Consider the following 24308-nt stretch of genomic DNA (forward strand, 5'->3'; position numbering starts at 1 on the left):
GGCTTTTCCTCGTCCTACAGGGATGATACTTGTAAGACTCTTACTTTATTTTTCGCCATGAATACCATGAATTGATTAACGTGGACCCCGACTTAAACAAGTTGGAAAAACGTATTCGGGTGTCACCAATCTACTAATGAAAGTTTCAATCAATCAATCAAAAGCCATGGAGGCGAGGATTAGTGATTTAGAAGTAGCTACAACACTGCGGAAATGAGGGTATCAGGGACAGACTTTTGCTGCTAGCTAGCCAGCCATGTCTTAAAGCACCTCTTGCTGTGGGCGTTTCAGAGTTATAACTTCACCTTTATTGTTAGTTTTTAACCCAAAATTCGTCTGTTCTCCCTTTTCTGTCTACACACTGTGTCTGCTTGCAAGTACTCTGTGATTGTGCACTGCCGAACATGCTCCTTTGTTCGTAAACCAGCAATGACACAACTTGACCACGACAGGGAGGCAGGGGTTTGGGGACCAGTACTTTTTAGAGGCGGCATTGTACCGAACATGATTCATTAGTATAAGGTAGGGTATACCGTACAACCCTAAGGTAAAGTACGTTTGTAACACTGGCGTTCTTTGTCTTCTATTACGCTCAAAGGAGATGCGACAACACATAAAAACCTACACTATATCTTCTAGCGGGGGGGCGGTTGCCAGGAAACAGTCTGTTACTACCAGGAGTGTCCAAACGTCTTGAAAATACTATAATCCCTACGCCCATAAGAAATTCTATTTTTGAAGCACCCCTCGCCCCACTCCAAAGCCACTGCTGGCTTGATATTGATCTTCTCTCATTTAAAAGTGGCTGTTGTAGTTTCTCCTGGCCGCACGCCTGTTGCAATTTCAATAAGGATTAACAATCATACATGAAATTGTTTTTACCTCGCTGCAAGATTGGAAGCCAAATTTTCAAAGAAAAAAGAAAATTGGATGTTTACATTTTTTTGAATGAGATGTCTACGGCAAAATGAATGGCCAATCTGTGTATGTGTGTGTGTATATATATGTGTGTATATATATGTATATATATATATATATATATATATGTATATATATATATATATATATATATATATATATATATTATATATCTCAAAACGAATATCTAAATTTGCACCGTCGCAAATGCTGAATTTGAAAACACAAATATCAACTGTAAAGAAAAAAACCTTTGTAAAAGTAGAGGTGGGTAGAGGAGCCTAAACATTTTCTCAAGAGTACCAAAACTTTACAGTAATATGACTGAAGTGAATGGATGTTAGATGAAATAAAAATGTAGCTGTTTGGCCACAATACCCAGCATTGTGTTTTTTGGGAGAAAATGTGAGGCCTTTAATCTCAGGAACACCGTCCCTACCGTCAAGCATGGTGGTTGTAGTATTATGCTCTGGGCCTGTTTTGCTGCTGATGGAACTGGTGCTTTACAAAGAGAAAATTGGACAATGATAAAGGATTACCTCCAAATTCTTCAGGGCAACCTAAAATCATCAGCCCGGAGGTTGGGTCTTGGGCGCAGTTGGGTGTTCCAACAGGACAATGACCCCAAACACACATGAAATGCGGTAAAGGAATTGCTAAATCAGGCTAGAATTAAGGATTTAGAATGGCCTTCCAAAAGTCCTGACTTAAGTGTGTGGACAATGCTGAAGAAACAAGTCCATGTCAGAAAACCAACATATTTACTGAACTGCACCCATTTTGTCAAGAGGACTGTCAAAAATTCAACCAGAAACTTGCGAGAAGCCTGTTGATGGCTACCAAAAGTGCAGTGAAACTTGCAAAGGAACATGTAACCAAATATTAACATTGTTGTATGTATACTTTTGACCCAGCACATTTGGTCACATATTCAGTAGACACATAATAAATTCATAAAAGAACCAAACTTCCTGAATGTTTTTTGTGACCAAGTATGTGCTCCAATTCACTCTATCACAAAAAAATAAGAGTTGCAGCAATTATTGGAAACTCAAGACAGCCATGACATTCTTTACAAGTGTATGTCAACGTTTGACCACGCCTGTTTAAATATATATATACATACATACATACACAGCCTGCCCCAGAGTCAAAAAGTTAGGGGACATTCGCATGAAAAAATAGCATACTCTATATCTCGGTGCGCTGTAAAAAATATGTACTAAATGTGTCGTTCTTGTTGCGTCCAGAAGAACGCAACAAGGTACGACTTTGACGCTCTTTAGCTTTTATTGCCAAACATCAATAACCACGACCTTACACAATAACGCCATCATGATGTTGGAATAGTTAACAGTTGTGTTTAGTTAAAGGGGAACATTATCACAATTTTACAATGGTTAAAACCAATAAAAATCAGCTCCAAGTGGCTTATTTTATTTTTTTCAAAATTTTACCCATCATGGAATATCTAGAAAAAAGGCTTTAAAGTGCCTGATTTTCGCTATCTTTAAATCCATTGTCCATTTTCCTGTGACGTCATTTAGTGATGCCAACATGGCGGATAGCACAGCAAGATATAGTCAATCAATCAATCAATGTTTATTTATATAGCCCCAAATCACAAATGTCTCAAAGGACTCCACAAATCATTACGACTACAACATCCTCGGAAGAACCCACAAAAGGGCAAGGAAAACTCAGACCCAGTGGGCAGGGAGAATTCACATCCAGTGGGACGCCAGTCACAATGCTGACTATGAGAAACCTTGGAGAGGACCTCAGATGTGGGCAACCCCCCCCCCACTCTAGGGGACCGAAAGCAATGGATGTCGAGCGGGTCTAACATTATACTGTGAAAGTTCAATCCATAGTGGCTCCAACACAGCCGCGAGAGTTCAGTTCAAGCGGATCCAAGACAGCAGCGAGAGTCCCGTCCACAGGAAACCATCTCAAGCGGATCAGCAGCGTAGAGATGTCCCCAACCGATACAGGCGAGCGGTCCATCCTGGGTCTCGACTCTGGACAGCCAGTACTTCATCCATGGTCATCGGACCGGACCCCCTCCACAAGGGAGGGGGGGACATAGGAGAAAGAAAAGAAGCGGCAGATTAACTGGTCTAAAAAGGTCTATTTAAAGGCTAGAGTATACAGATGAGTTTTAAGGTGAGACTTAAATGCTTCTACTGAGGTAGCATCTCGAACTGTTACCGGGACGGCATTCCAGAGTACTGGAGCCCGAACGGAAAACGCTCTATAGCCCGCAGACTTTTTTTGGGCTCTAGGAATCACTAATAAGCCGGAGTCTTTTGAACGCAGATTTCTTGCCGGGACATACGGTACAATACAATCGGCAAGATAGGCTGGAGCTAGACCGTGTAGTATTTTATACGTAAGTAGTAAAACCTTAAAGTCACATCTTAAGTGCACAGGAAGCCAGTGCAGGTGAGCCAGTACAGGCGTAATGTGATCAAACTTTCTTGTTCTTGTCAAAAGTCTAGCAGCCGCATTTTGTACCAACTGTAATCTTTTAATGCTAGACATGGGGAGACCTGAAAATAATACGTTACAGTAATCGAGACGAGACGTAACAAACGCATGGATAATGATCTCGGCGTCTTTAGTGGACAAAATGGAGCGAATTTTTGCGATATTACGGAGATGAAAGAAGGCCGTTTTAGTAACGCTTTTAATGTGTGACTCAAAGGAGAGAGTTGGGTCGAAGATAATACCCAGATCACCTTGTTTTATTATTTGGTTGTCAAATGTTAAAGTTGTATTATTAAATAGAGGTCGGTGTCTAGCAGGACCGATAATTAGCATTCCCGTTTTTTTGGCATTAAATTGCAAAAAGTTAGCGGACATCCATTGTTTAATTTCATTAAGACACGCCTCCAGCTGACTACAGTCCGGCGTGTTGGTCAGCTTTAGGGGCATGTAGAGTTGGGTGTCATCAGCATAACAGTGAAAGCGAACACCGTATTTGCATATGACATCACCCAGCGGCAGCATGTAGATGCTGAAGAGTGCAGGGCCAAGGACCGAACCCTGGGGAACTCCACACGTTACCTTAACATAGTCCGAGGTCACACTGTTATGGGAGACGCACTGCAATCAGTAAGATAAGAGTTAAACCATGACAGGGCTGAGTCTGACATACCAATTCGTATTTTGATACGCTCTAATAAAATATTATGATCGACGGTATCGAAAGCAGCGCTAAGATCGAGGAGCAGCAACATAGATGACGCATCAGACTCCATCGTAAACAATAGATCATTAGTCAATTTTGCGAGGGCTGTCTCAGTCGAGTGATTTGCCCTGAAACCGGATTGAAAGGTTTCACATAGATTGTTAAACGCTAAGTGTTCATTTAGCTGCTCTGCAACAATTTTTTTGAGGATTTTTGAAATAAAGGGAAGGTGAGACACCGGTCGGTAGTTTACCATGAGGTCAGGATCGAGGTTAGGTCTTTTAAGGAGAGGATGAATAACCGCTTTTTTGAATGCAACGGGAACAGTGCCCGAGGAGAGTGATAAGTTTATAATATTTAGCACTGATGGACCTAATAATACAAAAAGCTCCTTGATAAGTTTCCCAGGAAGTGGGTCAAGTAAACATGTTTGTTTTATTCCATTTACACGTTGTAACAATCCTTCTAATGTTATTTCATCAAAACGAGAGAAACTATTTTGGATATTTGCAGTATCTTATCTGTGGTACTATAACCCCGTTGTAGCTGGGACCCATTGTCTTTAATCTCCTTTCTAATAAGTTCAATTTTCTTATTAAAGAACTTCATAAAGTCATCTGCCGAATGGGTGGAGCTACTGGAAGGAGTCCCTTGTTGGGTTAGCGATGCTACTGTACTAAACAAAAATTTTGGATCGTTTTTATTAATGCGGATGAGATTTGAGTAATTAGTTTTAGCTAAGGTAAGCATGCGTTTATAAGTTATTAAACTATCACTCCATGCTTGATGGTGCACCTCAAGTTTAGTCGTGGGCCATTTGCGTTCCAGTGACATTAGTTTGTATACAGACTCTGATTTCAGCGGGTTAAGCGATTCAACAGATTACACATGTATTGAAACGGATGATTGGAGTATGGCGGCAGATAGCGAAAACGAAATTGAAGAAACTGAAGCTATTGAGCGAATAGCTATCGAAGCTATTCGGCGATCGCCTCCTAACCAACGATTGAGTGTCGCAGGGTATCCATACATCTCTGTGCCATGTCTGTCGTAGCATCGCCGGTAAAATGTGCAGGAGCAACTTAAATCCGCCCATTGGTAAGTGTTTGTTTGGCATTAAATGTGGGTGGAGTGAAAGGCTGGATGAAAATATAGCTACAAATGTACATACAGCTAGCCTAAATAGCATGTTAGCATCGATTAGCTAGCAGTCATGCCGTGACCAAATATGTCTGATTAGCACATAAGTCAATAACATCAACAAAACTCACCTTTGTGATTTTGTTGACTTTATCATTGGAAATGCATCTGCTTTGAGTGTCGCAGGGTATCCATACATCTCTGTGCCATGTCTGTCGTAGCATCGCCGGTAAAATGTGCAGAACAAACGAGGGACTTTCGGATCTTTTGACACTGGTGCAACTTAAATCTGTCGATTGGTGTTTATTTGGCATTAAATGTGGGTGGAGGGAAAGGCTGGATGCAAATATAGCTACAAATGATGCATAACAATGCAATATGTACATACAGCTAGCCTAAATAGCATGTTAGCATCGATTAGCATGCTTTGCTAATCGATGCACACTCCACGTAAGTCAACTTGAATCCGTCCCTGATCGTGTTGTTACACCCTCCGACAACACACCGATGAGGCATGATTTCTCTCTAAGGTACGGAAAACAGTCAAAAAAACGGAAAATAACAGAGCTGATTCGACTCAATGTTTGTAATGTGTTTCAGAAAATGGATTGACTACCTAGGTAACGTCACGTTGTGACGTCATCGCCCCGAGAGCGAATAGAAAGGCGTTTAATTCGCCAAAATTCACCCATTTAGAGTTCGGAAATCGGTTCAAAAAATATATGGTCCTTTTTCTGCAACATCAAGGTATATATTGACGTTTACATAGGTCTGGTGATAATGTTCCCCTTTAATTACTTAGCTCCTTTGGCCCGTGTCTTGAACGGCCAAATAGCGTTGCAAATACTAATAGCGTCCTAGAAGCTGCAGAGTCCTTCACAGAGGTATTCTCCTCTGGTTTATAAGTAAAACGGTCATTGAAATTGAACTGATTATTTTGAAGGATTAGTTCCAGTGTAGGCAAATATGTTGATGTTGCGGTTGCCGTCAGTCTGAAGTTAAATATCTAGTCAACTACAGCTGCAGTTGCTCCTTCTGGACACACTGCCCCTTAGTGTTATGGAAGATAATTGCAAGTCTGGCTCCATCCCCCACGGAAGAACTATAAATCAAACAAGGCGCCGTCAGATGCGAGAGTATATTCCAGCCTTACATGTAGCGTGATTTTTATTTTGAGGGTGGGCTGATTAAAAAAAAATAACTCGGGGCCTCAAATGGCCCCCATGCCACACTTTGGACACCTCCTACCTACCTTCTGTTCACATCCGGCTTCTCGCGATACATTTCATCGTCAACATTCACACTTCCGTCGGTAGACAGTGTAGGTGGGTGTGCTCCATAACATGTTTCTGTTGAAGGGGCGGTGTTTGTTTTATGTTTGAAAATAGATAATGAGATGGTACTGAACAATAAAACCGCATAATTACAGGGTCCGTACAAATGTGGGAGCGGCAAAATTAGAGCTTTGAAGCACAATCAATAAGCTGAGACATGTCAAAGGTCTACGGAAACTATTCCAAATGACTGAAAGGTTAAGAGCGGCATCAGCAACAACAATCTAGGATGTTTATTCACACGTTCTACCTTTCGACATGTCATCTCAGTATCATGCCTTCTTACTTTCCAGGGGCTCAAGCCAATGGACTACAATGGGCTGTCAGACCCCTATGTCAAGCTGCATCTACTGCCTGGTGCCAGTAAGGTATGTATGTCAAGTTTGACATCAATCAATCCTCTGAGTCGTTTCTCGAGCATCCAGGTAATGGGAAGCCACAAGGTTTATTCTAAAAACGTGTCTTCAGTTCTTTAGTATTGTTGTTGCCTGGCACGGCTGGTGAACGACCCGAGCCTCATGCATGCCAATTGGTCGTTCACCCGCCTGATGGCAAAACAGCTCATTAGTGCCTACTCTTCCAGTGAAATGAGAGTCTTTGGAGCGGAGATGTCAAATAATTGTTTTAAGCAGACAATATGTGATGAAACTCCCTAATCCGTTTAGGAGAGCCCTTTCGAATTTGACACAGTTGGTTTGTCCACACGCCTTTCAAACCAGCAGTGCAACCTGGGGGAGAATTTGGATCTCTGTGTCGTCAAACACGAGACTGTAGGCTGGGTACAAAAGTGTCTTGACATCTCTCAACCAAACATTGTCTAAGTAGCAACTAACGAGCTGTTTGACATATTGTTATTCCAGATGTGTTTTTACTGCAGCAACAAAAACAAACTCATTTGTGAGACAAATATCCTCCACATGACAGGGTCCCGCTATTGTTTCTAAGAACCTCCTGCAAAAAACAAGTCAAGTATGCTCTTTATGACTGAAGAGCTCTGCTGTTTCAAAAAACCGACTGCAAAAGCACAGGATTGTGTAAATCACGCATCAAACTAGATTGAAAGTGGTCCGTGCCCTTTATTTCCTTAGCGGAGATTCACACACCCAGCAAAACATGGCTAATGTAAACGCAAACAAGAGCAAGACGTTTGTTGTACAGAAAAGCAAACTGTCGTCAGTGGTTTTGTTTTGCGGCAACAGGCGTGGGACAAATGACCGCAAGCTGCAAAGTTTGTAGGTTTTGTTTCAGGAAAAGACAGCAGGACAAGAAACTTATTCTTAGCTCTATGCTACTAGGGATTCCTTTTTTTACAAAATGGACTGTAATATTAACAAAAGGAAAACAACTGTAATATGAGGATCGCGTCTTTAGTAAATATACGTAATAAATAAAAATTAATAAATAAATTATTTCCAGCATCCAAAACCAAAGTATCCAGCCAAGTGGGATAAATGAAACTTTTTAAAAGGCAAACATAAACAAACTCCAGCAAACAGAGTATATACATACATATATATACTTATACATATATATATATGTATATACGTGTGTGTGTGTATATATACATATATATGTTTAAACATATACACGTATATATATATACACACATGTGTATATATACACATATATTAAATATACCTGTATATATACATGTATGCATATATATGTGTGTGTATATGTATGTGTGTGTGTGTGTGTATATATATGTATCTATGTAAATATATGTATATGTATGCATATATATACATAGACATACATACATACAGGTATACATATATACATACAGGTGTGTGTGTATATGTATATATATATATATGAGGTTGATTGGCAACACTAAATTGGCCCTAGTGTGTGAATGTGAGTGTGAATGTTGTCTATCTGTGTTGGCCCTGCGATGAGGGCGACTTGTCCAGGGTGTACCCTGCCTTCCGCCCGATTGTAGCTGAGATAGGCGCCAGCGCCCCCCGCGACCCCAAAAGGGAATAAGCGGTAGAAAATGGATGGATGGATATATATACACACACACACACACACACACACACACACACACCATCCATCCATTTTCTACCGCTTATTCCCTTTTGGGGTCGCGGGGGGCACTGGCGCCTATCTCAGCTACAGTCGGGCGGAAGGCTGGGTACACCCTGGACAAGTCGCCACCTCATTGCAGGACACACACACGCACACAGACATAATATACATGCCGGCCCATCAACTCCAGGTACTAGTCCTTGATCTTGTTATGAAGTACCCCAAAAGGGAATAAGCGGTAGAAAATGGATGGATGGATGAAGTATCTCTGTAATTTATATTCATTGTTTTTTGTCAAAAGTAGGGAAAAAATTCATAAAGGAAATTATGGGTGAACAAAATCTAAGATTTTATTTTAAGGCCATAGCACCCATTCCTAGTTTTGGGCTGCTCTGATGAAATTCTTGGCACAGGTTTGACCTGCATGCTCTAAGTCGGACAGTCCTAGTGTAGACCGTGAAATTAGATCTACTGAGAGCAAAGATCTAGCAGTCCACGGAGGTCTTCGTAGCTGACTTGTGACACAGGTTTTTGTGTAGTTCTGCCCTTCATCCCTGAGCTCGAGGTGGCGGCGGAGCATGCATGCTGATCGCACCTGCAACAAGAGCTTCCCTCTGCAGGTGTACTCTATTTGATTTTCTGCCGCCGGCCTCTCGCCCTGACAGGAAGTCGTCGCGGGGTTGTTTGACTCACTTCAAGATCAAGCTTTTCCCAACCGTCTTGACATTCTTTGCCCACAAGCCCACGGTCATGTGACCACATTGTAATTCAACAGATGGCTTCAATCTCTGCTGTCCTGCCAACAATCCTCTTAATGACTGCCAGGTCGGGTGTTTGAAACATTCAAGGTGTTCCCTTTTTAGATGGAGGAGCACCTTGAACTTTCTAAAAGGGGAGGGATGCACAGCTTCGCACCCTGATGAGATGTTAGGTGAACGGGCAAGTCTATGTATCAGATAATGGGGGTGGGATTGAATTTAAACAGGCAAATTGCATTTTGTATCACTCTTTTCTCTTTTAAATCAACTTGAGTTATAAACATACAAAACATTTCTCAACATTCGTCATTTGTAGTAGCTTGTGAAGTGAATTAACTGAATCATATGTTCAACATATGGTGAATGTGTATATTCAACTTGGAGAAAGGGAACCACCAGGTTTAAGTAAATAATGGTTGAGTCCATAATAAATTAAGGAGCCTTAATTGGACATTAGCATAGTGATAACTCTATCCTGGAGGAGAGACTCCATGTCTATCTTCACGTCAACTTTTAAGTTACAACATAGTTTGTTCTCTGTTCACTTACACATGAACATCTCCTTACTCTCCTGAATTAAAACACACCCCCAGACAGAAAAAGAAGGAATATATGAAGGTGGTTTCGGCTCCTCCAAGTTAGGAGTGCCTCATTTTCTTCTCATCTGGGAACTGCAGTCCTGTATAACAGTGGTCCCCAACCCTTTTTTATCCGCGGACCGGTCAACGCTTAATAATTTGTCCCGCGGCCCGGTGGGTGGGGGGGTGTTTTTTGAATCTTTTTGTTTTTTCTCGTTTTTTTTTTTCTTTGTCATGAAAAACGGACGTTTTTGTCATGAAAAAGGAACGTTTTTGTGTTTGGTGCACTAATTGTAAGTGTATATTGTGTTTTTTATGTTGATTTAATTAAAAAAAAAATATATATATAATTTTTTTTTTTTTTTTTTTTTTTTTTTAAATAAAAAATTATTCTGCGTCCCGGTTGGTACCGGGCCGTGGAATTTTTTATTAAAATGTTTTTTTTTTTTTAATTAAATCAACATAAAAAACTACCAATCGGGCCACGGCCCGGTGGTTGGGGACCACTGCTGTATAATGACTCTTGCTTGTAATAAAGCAACTTTTTGTTCAGCGTCTCAGACATCTCTTTTGATCCAGCAGCACTGCTATACCGCCCCTCTGCCCGGGAGGGGTTGACAAGACTAGAAATATACATTACTACCTCCAGTACAAAAAAACTAATGTATAGTATTTTTTTTTTAAATTATTTCAGCAGGTTGGACTACTTTACCGCCCTTCTCAATGGGTTTTCTAAACCAGGTGTAAAGCAGCTGCACTACATCCGGAATGCTGCTACTCGAGTCCTGACTAGAACCAGGAACCACGACCATATTAGTCCAGTGCTTAAGTCACTGCACTGGCTTCCTGTTGCTCAGAGAACGGACTTCAAAACAGCTCTCCTTGTGTACAAGTATTTTCATGGTCTTGTGCCAAAGTACATCTTCGACATGTTAGAGACATATGAACCATTTCAGGCACCGGGAACCTCGGGGAGTGGTCCCTTGCTGGTGCCCAGAGTCAGGACAAAACATGGTGGAACTGCATTTCAGTTTTATGCTCCTAAAATCTAGAATAGTCTTCCTGGAGATATGAAAATTCAAATCCAGGGTTGAAAACACTTTTACTTAATTGTACATATGACAACTGACATGCACAACACTATTTGATTTTCACTTAAATTGTGCTAAATGCATTTTTTTGTTTGTTTTAGCGTATTTCCCACGGGAGTGGAAGAAGTGTCAAAAGATGGAGCTAACTGTTTTAATGGCATTCACACTTTACCTAAATCAATAACGGATCAGCATCTCCTCATCCGCGGCTCACGAGTATAACACTAACAGCGCCGGAAATGTGTTCCGTGAAAAAACGTCCGACCGGAACTCTCTAATAACTAAAGTTCCTTGGGTGAATAATGTAAACTCACTGCACCGGTGTGTTTTAGCGCTTTCATGGCGGGTTTACTGTCAGATATAATTAAGAACTTTACACTAGTTTATATTAGAAATGCCAACAGCGGAGGGTGAATGTCACATAAGAAAATAGAGAAAAAGAATAAGCTCTGGGCCTGCTGGTCAATCGGGGTCGGCGCCTCAGGCTACTGCATCCGGGCTGCAAGTCTGGAGCTTCTGCGTCCCGCCGTTCATCCCTTCTGGGTGCCCGTCTTGGTTGGGGCCTGCTGGGTCTAGTCCCCTCATCCATTGGGGTAGCTTGGTGCTGCAGGGTATTATTACAGTAAATGCTGTGAGTCGGCCAGCTGCTGGGGTAGTGTTCTTGTGTGTCAGCATGTCTGTGATCTTCTTTTAATTTTTATTTTTTTTATCAATACAAAGGTCCTCAGTAGTCCTGGGTTCAATCCCAGGCTCGGGATCTTTCTGTGTGGAGTTTGCATGTTCTCCCCGTGAATGCGTGGGTTACCTCCGGGGAGTCCGGCTTCTTCCCACCTCCAAAGACATGCACCTGGGGATAGGTTGATTGGCAACACTAAATTGGCCCTAGTGTGTGAATGTGAGTGTGAATGTTGTCTATCTGTGTTGGCCCTGTGATGTGGTGGCGACTTGTCCAGCGTGTACACCGCCTTCCGCCCGATTGTAGCTGATATAGGCACCAGCGCCCACCACGACCCCAAAGGGAATAAGCAGGAGAAAATGGATGGATGGTTAATTGTTTTTTTCTTAATGTATTTATTTTTTTATTATTTTTTTTTTCTCCCCCCTCCCTGAGGGGGGGGGACTCGACAGGGCTGTTGCTGATTGTTACGTCTCCATCGTTGGGGTCCCTGCGGGTGGGCTGGGTGGTCCTGTAGCGGCCGACTAGGGTGGGGTGGCCTGGCCTGGACCGCACCGTGCTTTGTGGGGGTGGGCTCGTGGGGGCCCGGTCTTCCCGTCCGGTTGCGGGGAGTCTCTGGTTACCCCCGGGCGGGGCGTCCCGCCTTTTTGCCTGTGTGGGGGGTGGTCTCTCGCTAGCTTGGGGTTTGGCCGTCCGCTGCTTCTCTCGTGCCCTGTCGTCTGTCAGGCGCGTCTGTCTGCAGCCTGCTGCTGGCTCTTCCGGGCGGCGCGGTGGGAGGAGCTCTGGGGTTCCCGTCGCAGGCCGTCCTGGCTGCGTGGGGCCGGTGGTCCCTGGTTCCCTGGGCGCCTAACCTGCTGTTTGGGTTGGGCTGTCTGGGCGGCTGGGGCAGTACTCTGTCTCCCGCGCACACTGGGAGTCAAATATATTGTACATACATACACACACACACACACGCACATACTCACACACACACACACACACCGTTATTCATACATACAAACGTCCATACATTGGTACTTACGCTCCCACATACATACACAAATACAGTACATACCTATACCTCCAAGTTCGTCCATCTACTCGCACATTCACGGTACAAACATACACATACTGTACATATACATTCACTGTACAAATAAACATACATGTACACATACTGTACATATACATTTACTGTAAAAACATCCATATACACATTCTGTTCATATAAATACATACACTCATGCACATAATCACGTTTCATCAAACATATATCAATGTTGTTGCCCTAGGGTAATCCGGGTAACACATGGCATACTGACAAGGCTTAACCTATTGTTACTATAACAATCTACATAATTAATATAGGTTGCCTCTCTCTCTTCCCCTCCATTTTTCTGTATTTTTTTTTTTAATCTCTAGTTATCATTATGTATATGTATTGTTGCATTTGAACAACTGTATTGTTAATAACAGAGGTAAACTATTGGTATAGCTCACGATCAATAGCGCTTTTTGTATTGGTATTTGTATTGCTCCAGTTGTAGTGTAAAAATGCTTATTGTCATTTCTATATTTATTTCGCTAGTGCTTCTTTGCTATCACTTTTACGATCATATTTGTACATATCGTATGTGCTGGTGTTGTATTGTTTTTGTTATTGTGTTTGCTGCTGATTTTTGTCTCTCTGTCTAATCGCCCTCTTATCCCCACAATTCCCCCCTGTCTTCCTTTTTTTCTCTTTCTATCCCCTCCTGCTCCGGCCCGGCTGCACCAAATGATAATATAAATGCATTTAATAAAGTCAAATTCAAATAAGGCAACAAGAGAAGTATCCTACACTTCTCTTTTGTAAAGTAAATATGTACAGCCGATATGGGCATCTACATCAACTATATGATTTGCCTGAGAAGCTGGACAGGACACAAAAACAAAAAAAATCACCGAAAATGATTCCCGGGCGCGGCCACTGCTGCTGCTCACTACTCCCCTCACCTCCCAGGGGGTGAACAAGGAGATGGGTCGAATGTAAAGGACAATTTTCACCACCCCTAGTGTGATGTGTGACAATCATTGGTATTTTGACTTTAACAATAATGCTAGAGAGCTCGCCAGCTAACAGTCAAGCCAATTTTGCTTTGTCATGAAGTAATTAGAGCGTGTTAGTAGTGTGCACGGTGTTGCTATTTGGCTAAAACACTTCGACAAATTTAATTACAATTCCCTAATTCCCAGTTTCCCATCTGAATATTCCATTTCGGGAGACATGGCAGAATAAAAGAGTGATGAAAAGCCGAAAACGTGACGGACTTATGATTCAAGTGTGTTTGTGCATCCGTCCTTCCTGCGGGAGTCAATGTTTGATTGAGCGACTAAACAAATCCACTGGTGTTGCATTATTGCTGCCCTCTCAGACTGGCAAATAATTACGGCAGTTAATTCATTCAATCCGCCAGGAGCACGTCTTCACCCGTGACTCCCGACACGGTTTCATCACGCTCTAGCGCTTCTATTCCACTGGGTAGCACTTGTGTCGCTTTTCACCACCATCATTCTCATCATTTGAAAGACTACAATTCCAGTATTGTACTTAATACAGTATACCAGGGTGGTACAGTATTAGTATAGTACCGTGATACTCATGAATCATATTCGGTACTATACCGCCTCTGAAAAATACCAGTCATCCACGACCCTCGCCCACCCGTCGTGTCATTGCTCGTTTACGAGCAGATGAGCATGTTCGGCAGCGCACAATCACGGAGTACTTACAAACAGACAAGGTGCGTAGACATAAAAGGGGCAACGGACACGTTTAAGCTTAAAAACTAATAAGGGTGAAGTTATAACACTGAAACGCCCTCAGGAAGAGGGGCTTTAAGACATGGCTAGCTAGCTAGCGGCTAAAGTCCATCCGTAGTCTGCAGTGTGGTAGCTACTTCTAAATCACTAATCCTTGCCTTGCTTCTCTACACACCGTTGCTCACCAGCGTCAAAATGTAAACAAACGTCATTGGTGGATCTACACCTGACATCCACTGTAATGATACCAAGTGCAGGAGTGTATTTAGTTTATGCTACTATGATTACTATCGTGGGATCACACTCCTCAGCCTTCCCGGTAAGGTTTATTCAGGTGTACTGGAGAGGAGGCTACGCCGAATAGTCGAACCTCGGATTCAGGAGGAACAGTGTGGTTTTCGTCCTGGTCGTGGAACTGTGGACCAGTTCTATACTCTCGGCAGGGTTCTTGAGGGTGCATGGGAGTTTGCCTAACCAGTCTACATGTGCTTTGTGGACTTGGAGAAGGCATTCGACCGTGTCCCTCGGGAAGTCCTGTGGGGAGTGCTCAGAGAGTATGGGGTATCGGACTGTCTTATTGTGGCGGTCCGCCCCCTGTACGATCAGTGCCAGAGCTTGGTCCGCATTGCTGGCAGTAAGTCGAACACATTTCCAGTGAGGGTTGGACTCCGCCAAGGCTGTCCTTTGTCACCGATTCTGTTCATAACTTTTATGGACAGAATTTCTTGGCGCGGTCAAGGCGTTAAGTGGTTCCGGTTTGGTGGCCGCGGGATTAGGTCTCTGCTTTTTGCAGATGATGTGATTCTGATGGCTTCATCTGGCCGGGATCTTCAGCTCTCACTGGATCGGTTCGCAGCCGAGTGTGAAGCGACCGGAATGAGAATCAGCACCTCCAAGTCAGAGTCCATGGTGTTCGCCCGGAAAAGGGTGGAGTTCCATCTCTGGGTTGGGGAGGAGACCCTGCCCCAAGTGGAGGAGTTCAAGTACCTAGGAGTCTTGTGTTACGAGTGAGGGAAGAGTGGATCTTGAGGTTGACAGGCGGATCGGTGCGGCGTCTTCAGTAATGCGGACTTTGTACCGATCCGTTGTGGTGAAGGAGCTGAGCCGGAAGGCAAAGCTCTCAATTTACCGGTCGATCTACGTTCCCATCCTCACCTATGGTCATGAGCTTTGGGTCATGACCGAAAGGATAAGATCACGGGTACAAGCGGCCGAAATGAGTTTCCTCCGCCGTGTGGCGGGGCTCTCCCTTAGAGATAGGGTGAGAAGCTCTGCCATCCGAGAGGAGCTCAAAATAAAGCCGCTGCTCCTCCACATCGAGAGGAGCCAGATGAGGTGGTTCGGGCATCTGGTCAGGATGCCACCCGAACGCCTCCCTAGGGAGGTGTTTAGGGCACGTCCAACCGGTAGGAAGCCACGGGGAAGACCCAGGACACGTTGGGAGGACTGTCTCCCGGCTGGCCTGGGAATGCCTCGGGATCCCCCGGGAAGAGTTAGACGAAGTGGCTGGAGAGAGGGAAGTGTGGGCTTCCCTGCTTAGGCTGCTGCCCCCGCTACCCGGCCTCGGATAAGCGGAAGATGATGGATGGATGGATGGATGGATACTATGATTACATCGATATTTTTGGGCATCACATCTTGTTTCGTTTTATTTATATTATATTTATAAACTCAGGAAATATGTTCCTGGACACATGAGGACTTTAAATATGACCAATGTATGATCCTGTAATGACTTGGTATCAGATCAATACCTAAATTTTTGGTGTCATCCAAAACTAATTAAAGTAACTTTCTTACAAGTATCATCCCTGCGGGACGAGGAATAACTAAACATGCTTCACTACACACTGTAGCTCACCGGCGTCACAATGTAAACAAAAAACATTGGTGGATCTACACCTGACATCCACTGTAAAGATACAAAGTACAGGAGCGTATCTAGTTGATACTACTATGATTATATTGATAATTTTTGGCATCACAACATCTTTTTGTTTTTTGAAAATGTATATTATGTTTATAAACTCAGGAAATAGGTCCCTGGACACATGAAGACTTTGAATATGACCAATGTATGATCCTGTAACTACTTAATACACAACTTTGTGGTATCATTCAAAACTAATGTGAAGTATCAAACCGGAAAATATGCGATTATTACATTTTAACAGAAGTTTAGATAGGATTTGTTGAAATGGAAAATAACCAAATAGTTACAGTAAATGAACAAGTGGATTAATAATTCATTTTCTACCACTGGTCCTTAATCATTCTGATGGAATAAATAGAAAATCACACAATATGTTACTGCATGTGTCAGCAGACTAAATTAGGAGCCTTTGTTTGTTTACTTACTACTGAAAGACAAGTTTTCTAGTATGTTCACTATTTTATTTAAGGACAAACTTGCAATAAGAAAATTTAATGTACCATAAGATCGTTTGGTAAAAACGGGCCAAAAATCTAATTTTTTGTGGTCCCCCTTTTATTTAGAAAAGTATCAAAGTATTGAAATACATTTTGGTACCGGTACCAAAATATTGGTATCGGGACAACACTGCAGTACATACACTGTGGAAATATGGGAAAAGTGAGATTTTATTTTGGACTCTTAGCAAGAATGTTTTGATGCTGGGAATGGTTCAAATTCATTCCATTGGGACTTTTTTTCAACCAGAAAACGTGGAATTCAAAAAATATATATTTTTTCTTTCGTTTGGATTGGTTTTAATCACAATAGAATTGTGGAAGTCGTAAGAATTCATAGGATCGTAGGGGATTGGGTGTGAAAAATTTTGATTTTTGGTAAAAACAAAAATCTTTTTAGAACATCAAACATAAATTGACGTAATTTCCACAATGAGCTGAATGTTTTGACATCAGGATTGTTTGACTAGGTTGGGGGTCGGCAACCCGCGCCTCTGGAGCAGCATGCGGCTCTTTAGCGCCGCCCTAGTGGCTCTCTGGAGCTTTTTCAAAAATATATGAAAATTGGAAAAAGATGACGGTAAAAAAACATATTTTTTGTGTTAATATGGTTTCTGTAGGAGGACAAACATGACGCAAACTTCCCTAATTGTTATAAAGCACACTGTTTATTAAACATGCTTCATTGATTCGAGTATTTGGTGAGTACAGTTTTGTCCTAATTTTGGCGGTCCTTGAACTCACCGTAGTTTGTTTACATGTACAACTTTCTGCGACCTTCTAAGACGTGTTTTATGCCATTTGTTTTTCTGTCTCATTTTGTCCATCAAACTTTTAACGTTGCACAAGAATGCACAAAGGTGAGTTTTGTTGATGTTATTGACTTGTGTGGAGTGCTAATCAGACAAATTTTGTCACTGCATGACTGCAAGCTAATTGATGCTAACATGCTATCTAGGCTAGCTCAAGTACATATTGCATCATTATGCCTCATTTGTAGCTATATTTGAGCTCATTTAGTTTCAATTTATCCATTCATCCATCCATTTTCTACCGCTTATTCCCTTTTGGGGTCGCGGGGGGCGCTCGCGCCTATCTTAGCTACAGTCGGGCGGAAGGCGGGGTACACCATGGACAATTTGCCACCTCATCACAGGGCCAACACAGATAGACAGACATTCACACTCACATTCACATATTAGGGCCAATTTAGTGTAGCCAATCAACCTATCCCCATAATTCAGGATGTAATACGGCTTTTAATTTTTTTGCGGCTCCAGACGGATTTGTTTTTGTATTTTTGGTCCAATATGGCTCTTTCAACATTTTGGGTTTCCGACCCCTGGACTAATTTGAAAAATATGCAACTACTAAGAATTCTCAAGCCCCAAATTATTTGTGTTATAGAAAATGTGAATCTTTAATTCCCCTTGCGTATTTAGCAGCCTGGGTTGTGCCGCCACACATCAACGCATTGAAAAATTTTCCCTGCATATGCCAATTCTGTTTACACAATTATGGCAGCATGTCAATTAACCAAACACCCGAGCCATGAGACGTCTTCAGGGAGCGGGCGGTTAATCGATGGAGATCCTCTCATTCTTTTCCTGTTCGATTGATCGGCAACCTGTCACCTGTCTGTCTTTTTCTCCGCAGGCCAATAAACTTCGAACCAAGACCCTGCACAACACGCTCAACCCCGTCTGGAGCGAGACCCTGACCTACTACGGCATCACCGACGAGGATATGGTCCGAAAAACACTCAGGTATTACCGAGTACTGTGACGGAGCATGACGAGATAATAATATTGACTCGCAATCTCCAAAAAAAATCACTGCCAAATCATTTATTATATTAAAGGCCTACTGAAATGAGATTTTCTTATTTAAACGGGGATAGCAGGTCCATTCTATGTGTCATACTTGATCATTTCGCGATATTGCCATATTTTTGCTGAAAGGATTTAGTAGAGATCGACGATAAAGTTTGCAACTTTTGGTCGCTAATACAAAAGCCCTGCCTTTACCGGAAGTATGTGCGCGTGACGTCACGAGTTGCAGGGCTCCAAAAATATTCACATTGTTTATAATGTGAGCCACCAGAGAAAGCGACAATGTCCCCATTAATTTGAGCGAGGATGAAAGATTTGTGAATTAGGATATTGATAGTGAAGGACTAGAAAGAAAGAAAAAAAAAAAAAGCGACGGCTCCAGGCGGCGGCAGTGTGAGCGATTCAGATGTAATTAGACACATTTACTAGGATAATTCTGGAAGATCCCTTATCTACTTATTGTTTTAATAGTGTTTTAGTGGGATTTTAAAGATTTTTAAAGACATACCTCGAGGTCGGATGGCTGTGGTGAACACGCAGTGTCTCAGAGAGAAGCCGAGGAGCCAAGCTCACAGCTGCCTTTTTTGACAGCTGTTTCAGGACAACAAATAATCCACTGATGTCTCCGGTAAGATATATATCACAATTTCCCCATCCAAAAACATGCTGGTTGACGTAGAGAAAACATGTTCGCTTGACCGCTGTGCTTCACAACAAACAAAGAAACATCGGCTGTGTCTCGGTGCTAAAGACAGCTGCAATACACCGCTTTCCACCAACAGCATTGTTCTTTATAGTCTCCATTATTAAATAAACAACTTGCAAAAGATTCAGCAACACAGATGTCCAAAATACTGTGTAATTATGCGATTAAAGCAGCCGACTTTTAGCCGCTAGTGGTGCAGCGCTAATATTTCCTGACAGTCCGTGACGTCACGCGTACGCGTCACCATTCCGCGACGTTTTCAACTAGAGACTAGCGGGAAATTTAAAATTGCAATTTAGTAAACTAAAAAGGCCGTATTGGCATGTGTTGCAATGTTGATATATAAACTATCAGACTGCGTGGTCGGTAGTAGTGGGTTTCAGTAGGCCTTTGCCTATGAGACCGAAAGTCATTACTATTTTTGCAACGGCCCATCATTAGTCTGACACGGAGGGTTATTTAGTGAAGCAAGTGTCTCGATATCTTAGGCGTCCATTCTATATTCTATTAAATTATTGACCCGGATTGGAAGTGGTTAGGATCATAGCTGTCCGAGAGATGCATCTTTGGAAGATTCGACCACCACCGCCCTTGACTGTGGAGTCCTCCAGGGATTAATTATTGGGCCACTTCTTGTTTGCTCTTTATATTATCCCATTTGGTGCAATATTTAAAAAGCATGGCCTTGCTTATCGTTTTTATGTAGATGACTGCCAAATATAGCTGCCACTATCCAAAAATGACCACATCCCCTGACCCCTATTCAAGTGCCGAAAAGACGTCAAAAGCCTGGTTAGCTTATGTTTTATACTTTAATGAAGGGAGAAGTGGCGTTTGAGCTGCGAGGTCACCCCGACCCTGTGCTAGACTTGCGCCTTCTCAGGAACTGTACGTCCCAGACAACGACTGCCAGGCGTCGTGGAAGACTGAGGTGGTTGTTGTGATTTTAGGATGCACACAAACTAGGTAGCAGCGTGCAGTAAAAAAATGTATTTATTGATAAACCAAACAAAAAGCGAGAGCAACGGGGAAGTGCTTTGACCGAAAAGACTGACGAAAGCAAAACAAAATGCCAAACTTACAGGGAATGTGGAGCAGACGGCGTCCACAAAGTACGAGTGTACTTGCACATAGCATCAAAAGGATCAAAATCATGGCGTTAAAACAAAAAAATTAATACAACTTCAGATTGTTTTTTGTCTTACTTTGGCACACAATAGAAAAAACACATTCTTTAAATATTAGTTAAAATGTAGAAAAAAATATCAGCAGCGGTAAAGTTAAATTCAGGAAGGAAAGAAGGAGTAAATGAATGTTTATAACTGAATAAATATACATATGCAGAAAAATGTTTTCTTTCATATTTTTTTTTCCTCTGATTTAAGTAATGTTTATGACAACCTTTTTCCAAAATACAATATAGTAAGTGAGATATAACAGGATAATGCATACATTTATCATTTCATTTGACCTACTCAGTGGCTCTAGTGGTTAGAGTGTTGCCGGGCCCCAGCTCATCGGTAGGTCGTGAGTTCAAATCCCGGCCGAGTCATACCAAAGACTATAAAAATGGGACCCATTACCTCCCTGCTTGGCACTCAGCATTAAGGGTTGGAATTGGGGGTTAAATCACCATAAATGATTCCCGAACGCGGCACCTCTGCTGCCCACTACTCCCCTCACCTACCAAGGGGTGATCAAGGGTGATGGGTCAAATTCAGATAATAATTTCGCCACATCTTGTATGTGTGAGACAATCATTGGTACTTTAACTTTGTTTATCATTTGTTTTAAAACGATTACAAAAAAGTGGGACCCCAAAAATTTACTGTGGGACCCCACATTTATGACTTGATGGGGTCCCTGGGACCCCATTTTAAACATTCCTAGCGCCAACACTGATGGATAATCGGTGCATGTAAAACAGCATGTTTAATGTAACGTAAGATTTTCTGCTAAAATTAAGCCAATAATGACATTTGTTTGGGGTCACCTTTATTTAGAAAAGTATCGAAATACATTTTGGTACCGGTACTAAAATATTGGTATGGAGACAACCCTAGTTCTAACTTATATCTGTCAGTAGACTCAATATGGAAGAGCTAAAAACTACAACATGACTGACGCAGTCAAAGTGCCGTGTCAATAAAACTAAACGGCCCATCCATGAGACAGTCAGAAAGCGGTATGAAGACTGTTTGTAAAACAGAATCTATGCAAAAGTTTGACCATTACATGTTATGTAGACCACAAGGAAGTGTTTTAAATGAAGAAAAAAATAATCATAGGACAACTTTAAAGGGGAACATTATCACAATTTCTTAGGGTTAAAACCAATAAAAATCAGTTCCCAGTGGCTTATTTTATTTTTCAAAGTTTTTCTCAAAATTTTGCCCATCACGCAATATCCCAAAAAACGGCTTCAAAGTGGCGGATTTTAAACATCGTAATATCCACCCGTCCATTATCCTGTGACGTCACAGCGCGACCACACAGAAACAAACATTGCGGATAGCACAGAAAGGTATAGCGATATTAGCTCGGATTCAGACTCTGATTTCAGCGGTGTAAGCGATTTAAGAGAATACGCATGTATTGAAACGGATGGTTGGAGTGTGGAGGCAGGTAGCGAAAACAAAATTGAAGAAGAAACTGAAGCTATTGAGCCATATCACGACAGACAGCGGCACGGGAGGAATCTTTTCGTCGATCGCCTTCTAACGATTGGTATGTGTTTGTTTGGCATTAAATGTGGGTGGAGGGAAAGACTGGACTCAAATATAGCTACAAATGAGGCATAATGATGCAATATGTACATACAGCTAGCCTAAATAGCATGTTAGCATCGATTAGCTTGCAGTCATGCCGTGACCAAATATGTCTGATTAGCACACTCCACAAAAGTCAATAACATCAACAAAACTCCCCTTAGTGAGTGGTCAGTGGTTCAGTGGTCTATTTTCCAATATTGCAGATTTCTTTGACTTTATCGTTGGAAATGCATCTGCTTTGAGTGTCGTGGGATATCCACACATTCTTGCCATCTCTGTCGTAGCATAGCTGTCGGTAAAGTGTGCAGAACAAACGAGAGACTTTCGCATCTTTTGGCCAGTGGTGCAACTTGAATCCGTCCCTGATCGTGTTGTTACACCCTCCGACAACACACCGACGAGGCATGATGTCTCCAAAGTACGGGAAAACCGTCGAAAAAACGGAAAATAACAGAGCTGATTTGACTTGGTGCGTGTAATAAGATTGAGAAAATGGCGGATCGCTTTATGTTGTGAGGTCACGGGTGAAAGGTCATCGCTCGACAGGCTATCAATTGAAAGGCGTTTAAATCGCCAAATTCACCCTTTTAGAGTTCGGAATGCGGTTAAAATAACATATGGTGTTTTTTCTGCAACATCAAGGTATATATTGACGCTTACATAGGTCTGGTGATAATATTCCCCTTTAAGATAAGTAGAGACCGGAAATATGGAATCCTCTGCCACCTCTTGTCAGAACAGGCTTTTAAAGGGGAACATTATCACCAGACCTATGGAAGCGTCAATATATACCTTGATGGTACAGAAAAAAGACCATATATTTTTTTAACCGATTTCAGAACTCTAAATGGGCGAATTAAACGCCTTTCTGTTTATCACTCTTTTTGCGATGACGTCAGAATGTGACGTCTCCGAGGTAATACAGTTCGCCATTTTCATTTTCAACACATTGCAAACACCGGGTCTCAGCTCTTATTTTCCTTTTTTTCGACTATTTTTTGAAACTTTGGAGACATCATGCCTCGCCGGTGTGTTGTCGGAGGGTGTAACAACACTAACAGGGAGGGATTCAACTTGCACCACTGGCCCAAAGATGCGAAAGTGTCTGCCACCAGACCCCCAGTAAATGTACCAAAGTGTCTCCACATTTTACCGGCGATGACAGACATGGCACAGAGATGTATGGATAACCTGCAGATGCATTTGTAACGATAAAGTCAAGGAAATCACAAAGGTGAGTTTTGTTTATGTTGACTTATGTGCTAATCAGACATATTTGGTTGCGGCGTGACTGCCAGCTAATCGATGCTAACATGCTACGCTAATCGACGCTAACATGCTATTTACCTGCGGTGCTAAAGCAGACATGTATGGATAACCCGCAGATGCATTTGCAACTATAAAGTCAACAAATTCACAAAGGTGAGTTTTGTTGATGTTGACTGCCAGCTAATCGATGCTAACATGCTACACTAATCGATGCTAACATGCTATTTACCGGCGGTGCTAAAGCAGAAATGGCACAGATGTATGGATAACCTGCAGATGCATTTGCAACTATAGTACGTTTCGTTCCACCCTCATTTATTGCGAAAAAACACTTACCAATCGACGGATTTAAGTTGCTCCAGTGTCACAAGATGCAAATGTCTTGATCGTTTGGTCCGTACATTTTACCGCCGATGCTAACGCAGCTATTCGGCCATGCTATGGCTATGAATAGCGTCAATAGCTTTTTGCTCAATAGCTTCAGTTTCTTCTTCAATACTTTCATACTTCAACCATCCGTTTCAATACATGCGTAATCTGTTGAATCGCTTAAACCGCTGAAATCCGAGCTAATGTCGCTATATCTTGCTGTGGTATTCGCCGTTGTTTGTTTACATTGGCAGCACTGTATGACGTCACAGGGAAATGGATAGTCGCATCGCAAATAGCGAAAATCAAGCACTTTAAAGCTTTTTTTAGGGATATTCGGGGACCAGTAAAATTTTGAAAAAAAACTTCAAAAAATACAACAAGCCACTGGGAACTGATTTTTATTGTTTTTAACCCTTTTGAAATTGTGA

The 24308-nt window shown here is 42.1% G+C and overlaps 1 protein-coding gene across 3 annotated transcripts in view; it reads left to right on the forward strand.

Annotated features, from left to right (window-relative positions):
- doc2b (double C2-like domains, beta) overlaps positions 1-24308 on the forward strand; it is a 307871-nt gene that overhangs the window by 205989 nt on the left and 77574 nt on the right. For all 3 annotated transcript variants that reach the window (XM_061898885.1, XM_061898884.1, XM_061898887.1), the window contains 2 exons: positions 6879-6953; positions 18587-18696. In XM_061898885.1, the coding sequence (XP_061754869.1) occupies positions 6879-6953; positions 18587-18696 (185 nt within the window). The remainder of the gene's footprint in view (positions 1-6878; positions 6954-18586; positions 18697-24308) is intronic.

This window comes from Nerophis ophidion, linkage group LG04 (assembly GCF_033978795.1).
Source record: "Nerophis ophidion isolate RoL-2023_Sa linkage group LG04, RoL_Noph_v1.0, whole genome shotgun sequence".
Lineage (NCBI taxonomy): Eukaryota > Metazoa > Chordata > Actinopteri > Syngnathiformes > Syngnathidae > Nerophis > Nerophis ophidion.